The following is a 14,706-nucleotide window of genomic DNA, read 5'->3' as shown; positions in this document are numbered from 1 at the left end:
AGCCACACCAGGCCAGAGTCCAGGCCACTCTACCCGTGGGGACAGCACTGCCCTCCCACGGCTGCTGTGAGAACCAAGTGCCCCACCCAGGTGTGCACAGCACCTGTCCGAACAGTGAGCACAGCAGAGTTCATCTAAGGAACCCCCGAGGACAGGCTCGCTCCGCTGAGGTGGAATGACAATAAAGCCCAAATATGGAGATACCCACATGCTACCATAAGGAATTTGAATTTTATTCTGGAACCAATGAAATGACGAGAAAGCAATTTCACGGCCATATTTAAGAGACGCATCTGGTGAACTACAGATGGACTTCGGGGAGCCAGCGGAGCCCAGGCTGCAGCTAAGGGAAGGAAGGAAGGACGCACCACTATTCCCTACACCGATGGCCAGTGTCAAAGGGAACAACAACGCCTGCTGGCTTCCGCAGAAAGGGTGTGACGTCTCACGCTATGTACGGTTAACGCCGTGACACTCAGAGCCCAGAGCAGTGCACTCGCCTCTGCAGCAGGAAGCCAGCCCTGAGGCACACACCTGGTTCTTGGGGTCCTTGAGGTTGAACATGATGCTGCGGTACTTGCTCTTGTAGCGATTGTCAGTGACGTGGAAGAGGTTGAACATCTCCTTCTCAATGTGGAATGCAACCTTCCCGACCTCGCTCTCTGTCATCATGAGGTCATCACTGTCACTGGCTCTAAAAGAAACACAACTGTGTAAACCCTGAGCTTGCACTTCGTTCTCCCAACAGCAGAAAGCTTTCACTTTAACAGATCATCAAGCCTAACAGCCCACCTTTTCCACAGAATCTCCTTCAAGGAGCGCCTTATATTTTGCCGAATCTGAGAATTGGGCTGTGATGGGGTGGTGCTTGAGGCCCCCAGGCGTCCTGGGGCTGGAGAGGCCAAGGGGGCAGATGTCACCATGGGCTTCCTGGCGGCTCCCCCAGGGGCAGAGGAGCCTGGCAGCTTTTTGGAAGTAGATGTGGTGGCACCAGGCACCAGCCCTGCCTGCTTGGTGGCAGGAACACTGCCTGAGGGGGCAGCCGAGGGCCACGGCCTCTTGGGTATAGTGCCCTTGAAGCCTGAAGGCAACTTCCTGATGACTGGCTTGGTCACATTTGTGAAAGGAGGGGACTTCTTTGGAAGGAGACTCCGGGCTGCAGGCTGCCTGCTGCCCACAGCAGGGCCCTGAGCAGCCACTTTCTTCGGCATCGCAGCTGCCGTGTTCTCCACTTGCCGGTCTTCCTTCATGGCTGCAAAGAACACACGACGTTAGTGAGGCAGGAGGGCATGCAGTGCACTGTCAGGTGACATAAAAAGCATGCTCAGCCTCACACTAGCAAAGCTTACCAGGCCCCAGTTGAGGTATTGGCAATATTGAGGGGAACCCTACATGAAGTATATGATTTTTTTAAATCCTCACCTGAGGATAATTTTCAATTGATTTTTTTAGAGAGTGGAAGAGAGAGAGAAAGGCAGAGAGCAATATCGATGTGAGAGAAACACATTGATTGGTTGCCTCCTGCATAAACCCCCGACCAGGGCCCGGGCCGGGAGGAGCCTGCAATCGAGGTACATGCCCTTGTCAGGAATCAAACTCAGGATCCTTCAGTCCGCAGGCCGACACTCTATTCACTGAGCCAAACCAGCAAGGGCAAAGCTCTAACCACTAAACCGTACACACAGGAAACCAATACAAAGAAAACATGCCTCCCTCCCAATTGTTCACCTTAAAATCATACTAAGTATGAAAACTAAGGGGCAGGCGGCGGGGAGACACTGATCTGATTTAAGGAAAATGGTTTTAAAAGTAATTATCAAATTCAGAAAAGGAGTGTAATTAAGGCCTCTGGCAATATTTATGATCGTGACCATACTTTATTTCAGAAAGAAATGCTTTACTGGCCCTAGCCAGTTTGGCTCAGTGGATAGAGCGTCCGCCTGAGGACTGAAGGATTCTGGGTTCGATTCCAGTCAAGGGCACATGCCTGGGTTGTGGGCTTGATCCTCAGTAGGGGACGTGCAGGAGGCAGCCAATCAATGATACTCTCTCATCATTGATGTTCCTCTCTTTCTCCCTCTCTGAAATCAATAAAACTGTATTTAAAGAACAATGATTTACTGTGAAATCAATAAAAATATATTTTAAAGCAGTAGATTCAGAAGAGCACTTTCACTAAGAACTCGAGTACAATTTCTTTGTAAACAGGACTTTAAAAAATCTCTTCAGGATTGGTCACAGACTGCCTCCGAGCCCTTGAGGCTGTGGAAGGAGTACTAAGAGTCCTTTGGGGGGAGGTCACCCACAAGTGTTCATCATTCTTTTGGACAAAAGCCAATACGATGCCATTTATAAAACACAGGAAAGCTGGCAGAAATCTGTAACATGGGAAGACTTATCACTCTAATACTAAGGTGACAAGAATAGATTATGCTCTGATATAAACATTCTCATTTAAAACTACCAGTTGTATTTGATTACTGGTTAAGACTGTAAATCAGCGCTTTTAATCCAAACAAGAATTGTAGTCAAAAGCTCAAAACATTATCAAAACCCTTCAACTTGGAACAAAAATTTTGACACCAGTACTTTTTATTTGAGAGAACGAGCATGCTCAAGTCTGGATCACATTAATCCGGCATACTTAAGGTCTTAGGGACACGAGGAAGACAATTCTCAGGCAGATCGCGCCCTCAGTCCCAGGGTGTGCAGCCAACCAAAGCCAGGCTGGCAGAGGTTTACAGACGGCCCTTGCTCCACACACGCAGAATGGCGGGGACGGGTGGGCCCAGTAAGCGAGCCAGGACACCGACCGGGCCCCAAGGGGCCGATGTAAAAGGCGCCTCCTGCAGGTGGGGTTTTTCTCAAACTACTTGTGCAGCAGTGCGCCTCTAAGGCTCCCATACGTGCAAATGAGGGCAGGGCTTCAATAGAGGATGCTCCAGTGAACTGTCAATTTTACCCAGGGCTTAAAAATCAGCCACCAGCCAGCCACCACAGCTCCTCCCAACCCCCAGTAAGTCAGGGAGGAAGTCTGGAAGCTGGTGAGACCCTTTCTCCAGATGCCACCCGCCCAGGTGTTGATGCTCCAGGGCCCAGGCAGACACCACCACCAGCTGTGGCTGCCTTGGCAGAGGGCCAGAGCCACCACCCCGAGCACTGCCCGCCTGCCGCGGCAGGTGAGGCCAGTTCAGCACTGGGCTTTCCTAAAGGCACGCAGGGACCGCACGTTCCTCCCACTTGGTCGTATGAGTGCAATCACCCAATTTTAGTTTGTGCAGCAGCACCACCAGGACCCAAGAGCTAGGACAGTGTTAGAAGTCCCTTGTTCCTATCATCAGTTGACTTTAAATCCCGTATTTTCCTCTCAAAGCCCTCACATTCCCTGCCTACCCCAGCCTAAGGTGGTCTGTGCACCAGACCCCCAAGCTTGCTGGGGCTCCAGGCCTCCGCCAGCCGCTTCTCCACCTGCCCTGCTTGTCATTACCAGGCCTATCGTCACCAAGGCTTACCTCTAAGGCTGCAGTTCTTTGGGAACTGGGTTTCTAAATAAAGCACGCTCCCAAGTCTGACAAAGTGAGAAACGGGACAAGGACGAAGATAAAGCAGCATTTCTACACATCACTTCATCAGACCGAGTCCACACACCCGAGGAGGCCCTTGGGAATTCATTTTTACGTGTGGATGTGGCTGAGGTCTGCAGCGCCTTCCCCGCAGGATCACTCAAGCTCAGGTTCAGTAATGGGGACGTGGCAGGGGGAGAGGCTGGGCACTGAGGAGTGCTGCCTGAGTGTCTAAGGCACTGCCTCAGAGGGAGGTCACTGAGCACCAGGCAGGGAACTCAGCTATCGGCAGTCAGGGAGGAGTGAACTGCCGACGATGCAAACTGGGACCTGAAACCAGTTCAGTCACTGCCTTTTATAAACACACATCTGGCAGAGTATTCTAGAAGCACACGTCTCACGAACTCTAAAAGCCTGGCCCAGGTACATCCCAACACCTGAAGAGGATGCCCGACTGTGACACAGGACACCTGCACGCTGGGGCCTGGACAAACCTCGCTGTTGGACATTGTTTCACCTGACACATTTGTATCAACTTCAAAAGCTCTGGGTCTGTCTCCAGATCAGAACCTAAGATCAATACTTCTGGTCTAACTGGCCTTTTTCTCCTTCAGGGAAACCCCACTGAGAGGTTATTTTTAAAACATCTCCCACACACAATTAAAATGACCTGTCACCAAGAGCGGTAACAGTGAACACACGCAATCTACTTAAAAAGCAGAGATGACTTTCCTTAACCATCATGCTAGTTCATAAAATCAGTTGCTTTAGCCTCTTGAAAGTCAAGCTTCACTATCCTTTTCTGACCTCCTAAGGGCATAAACAGGTACAACTAATTATTGGTAAAATGTCTGAAACCAGTGGACTCCAACAAGTTGGCCACCAACCTCTTCTACTTTGAAGGGACATATTAAAAACATGTAAAAACTTCCATGTAGCAACTGCTACACGTTAGTACATGTGGCCCCTCTGAAAGCTGGATTTGGGACATTCTGGAATGACAGTGACTCCAGTGCAGTGCCGGAACATTCTCACAGTGACAGAAACTCTTTTTGAGTAGAGCTAGAATCGAATTTGCAAAACCTTCACCTAAATTCACTTCTATGTTGTGTATACCTTTATGGAAGGGCAGGGAATAATTTGATAACCATCGAGGAAGAATCCATTCTGGAAAAGCAGCAGCGCACCCCATGCTAGGGTGACTTCAGGGGACGGCAGACACCCCCCTTCCCCCCAAGCTGAACTCCCTGCTGATCTGCAGTGGCACGGCTGGCAGTATCAGCAGTGATCGCAGTGTGGGCAGAGGGGGCCCTGAGTGTGCGCCAGTCTGGGCTGTACTGGCAGTTAAGGCGCCTTTAGCTCCCACTCTGGGGCCTGCTTGTTCCTGAGCTCCAGGCCCAGCTGACTTGGGGAGTCAGACTCCTTAGCAGCTGTAGGAGACAGGGCTGCCCTGTGGGCCAGAACACTGTTTCTACCTGCTGGCCACGTTGGTAATGGGAACGGAAGGTTGGGGAGAGGCCTAGTGTAGAACTAAGGAGGCTGGTGTTCTCCGGGGCCGGTAATCAGCAACTCTCGAATTGGCTCATTTCCCAGTAAGCATGGAGTGAGGGGCCTTGTCACACTGCAAAGGTAGGCTGTGGGGGCATTGCTGGCCTCTGGGTGGCACTGGCGGGCCTCAGTGAAGACTGGAGGATACGGGTCTCACCAGCACTGTTGCTGTCTGCCATATGGAGACTGCAGACACCCAAATGAAGTTATAGCAGAACTGCAAGTAAATATGGGGGTGCACCCAACCAGCACAGGCACAGGCACAGGCACAAGGCCTGGTGAAAAGCCCTCAGAGCAATTGCATAATGCTATATATACCACATCCTTCTCAATATGCCAATATAACCACCCGAACCCCAAAATCCCAAGAGTGTCACACTGCTGCCCGGGTGGGCCTGCTTCTTAGTGACTGGCTGTTAAGAGCCAAAGAAATGAAGTGAGCATGTGGTGTCAGTGAGCCAACCTTATGGCAGATGCAGGAAGCAAACAGAGGCCCTGGCAGGTTCCCCTCCCTGGAGCTGCCCACTGACTCAGCACCCTGCTCCACACCACCACCACCACCCACTGGGTCCCATATCCGCTTGCAGTCAGACTGAGGCAGCTACCACTGAGAGAGCCCCCTCTGGAACAGAGCCAGAGAGGGGCTCTGATGACACAGTGGAGAAAGCATGGACGTGAATTGTTCGTGGTGACTTCAGTTCTATTTTCAGCTCAGCGGAACCCAGGTACATTAACTTTCTCACTGCAACCTGGGTTTCCTGTTAAAATTCTTCCTAAATATCAAGTAATAGCAAGAAATCATTTTGCTTTTATGCATTTGCTTAAATATTTTGAGTTTTTCGGTAAGTTCTGATTTGCTTTTGTTAGAAAACACAAATTCCTAGAGAACACTTGAGTGTAAGCCACCTCCCAGCTGCTGCTCAGACGGGAGACACTCTATCATTGGGAAGTCTCTAAAGAGGTCTGAACGGCTATGGTTTGGGCCACAAATCTTTCTCAGTTGACTTATCTGATGTCTGTCATATTTGGGTGATTTACACTTAAATGGAGAGGTGCCTAGAACTCTTCAAAGAAACTTGCAAAAACCAAGTATGTATCTGGAGGTTAATGCCCTTCTTCATTTTAAGACTCACATACAGGGTTTTGCAAACTCATGTTGGACTGACAGCATATGAAACTGACCCAATTATTCTTCACCACGAACACTAGAATAATGTGATCAAGGCCTCGTGGGGAGCCAGGCGTGTAATCAAGAGGACGGGCAGACAGCCTGGCGGGGTGGTGGCCCGGGGAGCGCAGCCGCCGCTTTCCTGCCATCTCAGCACTGTCACCAGGCAGTCTCCTCACGTTAATACGGCTACAGTTTAACCAATATCATCTGTGCCCCAATTGTTTACTACTTCAACCAATGTGATGGGGGCAGGGTCTTAGATCCTCCCTGCGAGCTCCAGGTCACAAAGGGTCACGAGTGGACGCCCAGGGCCGGCGGGTGGCTGTGCAGACGCAGCGGCTAGGCAGCAGTTACCTTGGCGCTCTTCCTGCCGAGCTCCTCCAGGTCCACCCGTGCAATGACAGATGCTCTTTCATTTAAACAAATGAAAGTGGCAAAACTTCTTATCCATCTTCTAAGTTTACTTCCTTTAATTCTCAGAAGCTAAGAACATAACTATGTGCAGTTTTGTGCCATGCACAAACATCAAGAATAGTATTTTATGATTTTATACAAATATACCCAACGACTTGTGTAGCACACTGGAAGACCTGCAGCAGCGTCTTCAAAGGGGCACTTGGGCTTGGCAAGCAGTATCAGATGGGCCCAAAGCTCCAAAAGGTCACAGGTCACTAAAGAGCAGTTGGAGGGAGCAGGACCCACCCTGAGCTGGAAGCTTTAGCACCCCTCCCCTGGGGCTCCAGCACAGCGTGCTGCTGAGGGGTTTCATCTCAAATGTTTATGTACATGAAACCTTTCCCCGATAGAAGTGCCTGAGCAGTTGGGTATTTTAATGTTATAAAAGTACAACACTGTAAAATACCAAAAGAATGTCACTGACAACCAAGAAAATTGTGGCTGTATGGAGAACATTAAAAACAGCTGTCAAACTAAATCCATCAGTATAAGCTTTGGTTTTTCCTCTGGGGAGTGAGGGAGAGGTAGGAGGGGAATTGGTTCATATGGACGAAGTCTGGTTTGTCCCAGCCGCATTTTATTGCTACTGACAATCCTGGAAGAGACAGGTAAAAATGGCTCACGCAGCTGATAAAGCAAAAGACCCCCCCTGTCCCCGCTTAAATGTCTACAAAATATGCTTGGGTTCTAGAATCCCCTACGTATTTTATTATAGGAAACTTGTTTCCTCTGATGATTTGTGAAATATGCTCCTGGAGCCCATGCCATTAGTCACCCTCGTGAGAGTCCGTGTTCTCCAACCACTTCTCACAGCTCGTGGACGATCTGCATGGCCACACATGGACTGGACTGGGGGGAAATGCTGTATCTGGGCACCATGTTTAATAAACCATCCGGATTTGGGTGTCCTGGTTCCCTTAGGGTTTTCCATTTTAATTCTCATAGATAAACTGTAGAAATCTCGTATTTCAGTCAAAATTTGTTTAGATCCCATGTTTTAAGTCACCTATTGAGACATTTAAGGAGCCCAAAATACTAGAATACAAATACCAGAATTCCACTTCCATATTCTTTCTAATAACCCTGGGGCATTTTAGGAAAGAAAAAAAAAATAGGAAAAAAGAAAAAAAAAAAAGGTTAAGCTCTCTCCATGCTTTAACAATAAGGAAGGCAAACCAATAGTGGAAATAAAGAAGAAAAAAATAAAACTGTAAAAGCACAAACATGATTTGGGGGAGAAATTAAAAAACAATTGTTTCCACAAGTACAGAAAACCTCAAAAACAATTTAAATAAAAGAAATCAATCAGGAATGAGTGTATGTTAATAGCATTACCCTGAGAGCACGCAGGACCTACTGATACTTTCGTGAGGAGGAAGAGCAAACTTCGACGTGGTTTACCGGAGGGTCCTAGACCATGTACCCCGACAGTTGTCCCTGCATCCACATCCAGGCAGCACAGAGCACCTCCAGGAGCAGCACCCTGGCTCTCTGGGCTGAAGAAGGCTCCACATGCCCAGGCCAGTGTCCCAGCATCAGGTGCACCCTGAATCTCACCATCCCAGCCCAGAAAAGCCCATTCTGAAGCCGGCCAGGGCGGCAGGTAGGGGGTCCTCATGGGGCCGCCGGGTTCTGTGTGTGCTACAGCAACTGTGAAAGGATGATCTGGGTCAGAGGTAGACACAACTGCTACTCACCCGGGCTGAAGTCAGTATTTTTCCAATGACCCTTCCCAATCATTTTTTGGGAAGATGACATTTCTGGGATAACAAAAAAAATGATCAAAAGCAACTCGAAAATGTCCCCCCTGCACTCAATCAATTCTGGATATCCATCAGTTTTAACTGGCGTCAGTGTGCTAGGAAGGGTTAGTCATTAGTTTGTTTCAACTTTCTGTCAACTGAAGCCCATGAAGCTTCAGGGAGGAGCTGATATGGAGAGAGGAGGTGGAGAAGAAAAGAAAACCCAGTCTGTGAGCAGAGAAATGGGCCCCTGGTGTATCTCCCCACCCCCAATTCCTTTCTTCTCTCAAGGTCACAGTGGGATTAGAGTCCAGGGAGAGAGCCATCCTGTCCTCATAACTCCGCACAGGGTGCCTCAGAGGAGCTTTCCAGCTCTAGTCAACAGATGGAGATCAGTCGCCAGGACCTTGATAGATGTGCCTGGGTTTCCTGATTCTGCTGCATCCTGTAACCTGTAAGCCACTTAGAGCACAGTACACAGGACTCCAAAGTCACGGTTACCATCCGTTCACACGTAAGTGATGTACATTTTTAGGTATGCTCACAGCCTCTATAAAAGTGCTACTTCACAGGCGTGCTATAGTTTGTTAACTGTACTTAACAACGTATTCCTAAAATAATAAAAAAAATCTAGTATTACTTTGCAATTTACTTAGGTATTAGGCCATTTACATTCTCAAAGTGAGCATTTAGTTACACATTTTCTGATTATACTAGTCCAGCGCCTACCTACAGGTATCCTCCCTCAGTGACTGTTAAAAGGTGACTAAAAGGAGAAGGCAGAAGAGCTCTATAATCTTGGGATTCAGGGCTTTTCAACCTTTCAGTGCTTTAAAAAAAGGCACAAAACAGTATAAAAAACAGCACAAAAAACTGAATAAAAATAATCTTAGTAATAGAGTAAGATGTGCCCTGCAGACCAATTTAATTTTGGAGAGTTAGGCTGAAAAACAAGAAACCAAAGGTCCTCCTGCATAAGCAAATCTGGGATCTCACAGACCGACTGGCAATACCTCAACTCCTCATTTTTTGGGGGTGGGGAGGGACGACCTACAGTCCGGCGTCCAGAGAAGCCTGGAGGCCCCTGGTGGAGTCTGCTTTAGGAGACACCTCGCCCACTTACCTGAGACACACGATGCTCGGTGTGAGACCAGGAGTGTGTTTATGGGGATATGTAATGTGTACTGAACAAGAAAAACTTCTCAGCTCAGAAATTGTACTTTAGTTGACTATCATTGCATCATCAATTTGCAGAAAGAGCTCTCCCAACACACAAAAGAAGTGATGGCCACACGTGCTAAAGGGCAGTGTGGAAACCTGTGCAGCTAACAGAGCGGTGACAATAATGCACCTGTAGTGTGGATGGTGGTGAACTTGTAGTGCCGGGCAAGAGTACCCGCTCATTGGACTTTGTTGGCAACAATACTAAATACTTACCAGCGTCTGATAATGAAAACAGATTAGACCTCAATTGCCAGGTGCCACATTTACACTGAGGTTTGCAGGGCTTTGTGGGAAACAGGCTAAGCATGAGCCCCTGGGGCTCCCTGGTATTTGCTTCCATCCCTGGAGGTGCGGCTTTGAGCTTGGTTACACCTCCTAGTTCTGGACAGTCCTGAATGGACAGACATCCAGAAAGACAGGGAAGGGTCCAGAAGCCACCCCTAGATGATACATACATTTATACAACAGTGACGGCCACAGGGCAGCAGTCTGTTCTGGCTTTACTGCATTGTAATTGTGGTCGCTCGCCCAGGATGGCGTGCTGCTCTCGCAAGTCGTTTCCTTCACAAGGACCTCAGTCCGAGCAGGGGCCACCACTGCCTTCTTCATGGCATTCTCTTTCTTGTCTGGAGCGGGTCTCTTGGGCACAGAAGAGACTTTAATGCCTGCCTGGATAATCAGTAAAACCCCAATCATTAAGGAGATCAAAAGTCAACCTTCATTCGCTTCCCTTCTCAATGAAGGTGAGAACATGCTTAAGGTCACTCACACTCCCACCCCACCCTGAGCCTGGGCACCACGCCTGCTCAGCACCAGGCCTCAGCAGGACTCACCACCAGCTGAGCCCTCAACATTCCACCATAATGGCTGGGAAGGGCTTCAACTTCTGAGTGACACGAGGCCCAACACAGAATAACTGTCATCCAGCTGAGGTGTGAGGCAGCCAGGGTAACATAGAACAAGTCCCTTGAGAAGGTGGTGAAAAGAGGCAAGACCCAAGTGGGAAGGGCCTCTATGAGAGTGTGCCTGCCCACAACACTGTGGGAGAGGGCGACGGTGGGCAACAAGGCCAGGACCCACACTCCCATGCTCTCCATCAGGCATCCTGCACCGTCACTCTTACTGGACACAGCAGTTGATTCAAAATTACCAGCCTTAAAAATTAGGCCATCTAGCCCAGCTGGCATGGCTCAGTGGCTGAGTGTCCACCTATGAACCAGGAGGTCATGGTTCGATTCCCGGTCAGGGCATATGCCCGGGTTGTGGGCTCAGTCCTCAATGTGGGGTATGCAGGAGGCAGTTGTTGATGATTCCCTCTCATCATCTGTTTCTATCCTTCTCTCCCTCTCCCTTCCTCTCTGAAATAAAAAACAAAAACAAATAAAAATCAGGCCATTGAGTCTTGGCAGGTGTTTCTCAGTGGTTAGAGCATCCACCTGTGAACTAAAGGGTCTCGGGTTTGATTCCCGGTCAAGGACACGTACCTGGGTTTTGGGTTTGCTCCCCTTTTCCAGTTGGGGCGCGTGCGGGAGGCAACCAGTCGTGTCTATCTCACATCGATGTTTTTCCCTCCCTCCCGCCCACTCTCTTTAAAAGCAATGGAAAAAATACCCTCAGGTAAGGAATTAACAAAAGTAAATAAATAAAAGTTAGGCCATCTAAACGCTAAATAAGCATTCAACTATGTCAAGAAAACACTCCATTAGGCTTGCTCAATACAAGTGCAATGGGGCCATGCCACGGCCATGCCAACCTAAGCTAACTCCAGGAGGGCATGCAAGTGGGAGTCAAGTGATTCTTGAAACACCCTGACTCTTCACAAGTCACGTGTGTCTCAAAGCCAGACCACCTGAGAGCCAGGTCTCGCAGTGACAGTCTTGCCTCAGAGCCCACCCCCCAGCCCGGCTGGCTGCCTGTGACGCTGCTTCCCACATGGGCTAACGGTCACCAACAGGTCTTGGGAGATGGCTGGCTGAGGAACAGCAGCCAGCCGCCTGGGTTTGCTTTACGGTGCCCGCATTAGTCAATCCCTCAGCTAGAGGGCAGAGAAAAGAAAATGTGAGGATATATACTCCCTGGTAATTCTGACAACAGGAGAGGGGACGGCACCTGACTTACATCTATGCCGCTGTCCCCTACACTCTACAAACAAACCAGCGAGTCTGGAACATGAGTATACTTACGCTTTGACTCTTGCAATGGGGGTGGTGGTCTTGGTCAGCTTACCTCAACACTAGATCTGGGAAGAACGAGCGTTTCTGGCTTGGTCTTGGTCTTGGTCTTTTCTTTGGGTTTTTGTTTTGGCTCCTTCCCTGCACTCAGGAACTTCATGGTGGCAGCAGCATGTTTCAGAATGCAGTCACTGCTGCAGTAGACAGAGTCGGGCTGCGCCACGCTAGAGCACCCAGGCCCAATACACTTTGCGGCAGCAGGAGACTCTGTGACCTGCAGAACAGAACACATGACTTCAGACTTACCAATTCCAGCAGTTAAGGTATTAATTGAAAGGGTCTGATTCAATCAGGTGAAAACACCTAACAGAGAAACTGGACCTGTTAAAGGAGAGGAGACATTGCTGCTCATTCTGAAGAAAGCGGCCCTGTTGTGAGGGCCATCAGTGGCTGGCTCTGAGGGTGAGGGTGCAGGAGAGAGTCAAGACACCCAATGAGGTTTGAATCCCAGATAAACAACAAATACCTTTTTAGTATAAGCATGCTACAAAACCACACAGGACACCTTTACAGACATGGAAGCTTCTGGATGTGGATCTTCACCCGCCAGGTATGAGACCCTGGCCTCCATTGGCCCCTGGGATGCAGCCTAGGACAACCCTGGGCAGAGGGCCTGGCTTAGCCATTTGTGACCCGTGGAAACCGAGCTAAGAAGTACGTGTTTTCCTGCTAAGTCTGTAGCTGTGGTGCTAGAAACCTGACGTTATCACAAGCTGAGTACGTCTGACGGTCAAGACCAAACATACAAACACATCCTCAATGTTCTTGAGCAAAATCTATGTATCACATTAAGTACTTAAGATAATAGTTTTTCTTCCACTGAATCCAAGTTTCACTCAAGATAAAAATTAAACGTACATAGTTTCAAACACACTGACAATAAAGACATAAAATTAGGATGGCTTTCCCCACTAATTTACATTTCTGTTAACGCTTCCTAATGACTAAAGTTGTTAACGGTATCATATTTCCATTGAGTACCTGCAGTACCTCACAATAGCTATACTGAAGGCTCCAGTCCCCACTAACACAGTGCAGGGTGTGAAGGCAAGAGACCCTTTCGGCATGGTCATCTCACAGCCTTCTGGCCACCGGACACCTGCAGGAGGACAGGCGGGGCACAACCAGCAGTGGCACCCTCCCACGAGCCCAGCTGGCCACACCAGGGGTGGCTGGTGAAGGGTGGCTGAGACGCAGGAAGACTGGGAGTGAAAACATGTCCTGAGCAGGGCAATCACGAGAGCCCAAGACGGCTCTCCACAGCGGAAGCTGACAATCCATGGAAAACAAGACAAAAAAATCACAGCCTTAGCTAAAGACCAGCTGGAAAGAAGGACGGAGTAAAGAGCTGTGGACAAGAACCACAGACACTGGGCTGGGGACTGTCCCTGGCTGAGGTCATTTAAAACCCTAGTAGCCACGTGAAAGCTGCCACCACCACCCCTCAGCATCTCCAGTAAGGCAGGTTCAAGATCACTAGTTCTTGCTCTCTTGCATCTCAGCCACCAGCATGCCATCCAGACTGAGGAAGACCTGAAAACTTTGGGGCCAAGAGAGCCACAGCCACATCAGTGAGCACAGGAAGCACCCAGGAGGCCGAGGTAATGCAGGTGGCTTGCATCATCACAGGAACAATTTCGGCAAGTATCACCTAATAGGTGCACATAAAGAGAACCCAAGCTTCTGCCCAACTGTCAACCTTAGTAAACTGCACCTTGATCAGTGAGCAGACACACAAATGCTGCCAAAAAACAAGACAGGAGCTGCTCCTATCACTGACGTGGTGCGATCAGACTACTATAGTCCGGGGAAGGGAAGGCTCCCACAGAAAACTGTCACAGTGGAGGCCAAGTGCTTCAGGAGAGCTGAGGAGAAAACGAAGGGTGTTAGCAGAGGCTGTGTCCTGCTACCTTGAAGCCACACAGAAGGAAGTTCATTAAATGCTCACAAGTGCTTTTTTGGGGGGGGTCTCCCCCCCCCCCAAGTTCTATCAAGATGGTGCCAGTTGAGACAAGGGCACACTCACTTCAGTAACTCCAAGACGACTGTGATTTGTTACATGAGACTCCATAAAGAACACTTACGGAAAGATTCATTTTTAACAAGCCAGTCCATCAGTTCAGTTAAGAAAAATGTTGAGTCAACAGTAATAGTCTATGAGCTGGACATGGAGTCCCACAGGAGCAGGAATGGGGAGGCTCACAAAGCACAAAACACAACTGCTTTCCTACCAGCCCACCCTCATCAGACATGACACTGCTTCTGGGGAACCAAAAGAACCAAACTCCTCAGTCTTCATGTTTGTCAGCAGGAGTCAGATCATCACTGACCTAGGAGGCAATACTTACAGGCTGGAATATCTTGAGTTTTTTCTTGCCACTTGGATTTGCAGCCTTCTCAATTCTCCCCTTTATTCCTTGGTCTTCACTGGATTTCTGCTCTATGGTCCCGATACTTGTACAGTCAGTGCTGTCAGCGTCTGCAGGTCTCAGCCTCGCTTCCTGCTGGTCGGTGGTTTCTGAGTTAGGCTCGTCCTGCACCTGCAGAATGGTGCAGTTGGGGCAGATGTAATCTTCCCCGTTCCTCTCCAGGAGCCTTCCACGAGCCTCAGAAATGCCCACACAATCGCCATGAAACCATTCTTCACATCGGTCACAGCAAATCATAAACCTGAAATTGGAAAATAACCAGGAATGGAAAACAAAGAGATACACACTCAATTTTAGAAAAATTGGTTTCAACATTGTTAAAAAAAAAATGCAAACGTACAG

The 14,706-nt window shown here is 49.0% G+C and overlaps 1 protein-coding gene across 6 annotated transcripts in view; it reads right to left on the bottom strand.

Moving 5' to 3' along the window:
• The window catches only part of DIDO1 (death inducer-obliterator 1), a 49,835-nt gene that overhangs the window by 15,657 nt on the left and 19,472 nt on the right, over positions 1-14,706 (bottom strand). For all 6 annotated transcript variants that reach the window (XM_059705075.1, XM_059705076.1, XM_059705074.1 and 3 more), the window contains exons 5-9: positions 14,284-14,605; positions 11,931-12,149; positions 10,160-10,373; positions 793-1,252; positions 535-694 (exon numbers count right to left, since the gene is read on the bottom strand). In XM_059705075.1, coding sequence (XP_059561058.1) covers positions 535-694; positions 793-1,252; positions 10,160-10,373; positions 11,931-12,149; positions 14,284-14,605 — 1,375 coding nt within the window. The remainder of the gene's footprint in view (positions 1-534; positions 695-792; positions 1,253-10,159; positions 10,374-11,930; positions 12,150-14,283; positions 14,606-14,706) is intronic.

The sequence above is a fragment of the Myotis daubentonii genome, chromosome 8 (genome assembly GCF_963259705.1).
Source record: "Myotis daubentonii chromosome 8, mMyoDau2.1, whole genome shotgun sequence".
NCBI classification, from domain to species: Eukaryota; Metazoa; Chordata; class Mammalia; order Chiroptera; family Vespertilionidae; genus Myotis; species Myotis daubentonii.
The sequence above is the reverse complement of the archived record's forward strand: the minus strand, read 5'-3'. Positions and strand labels throughout refer to the sequence as shown.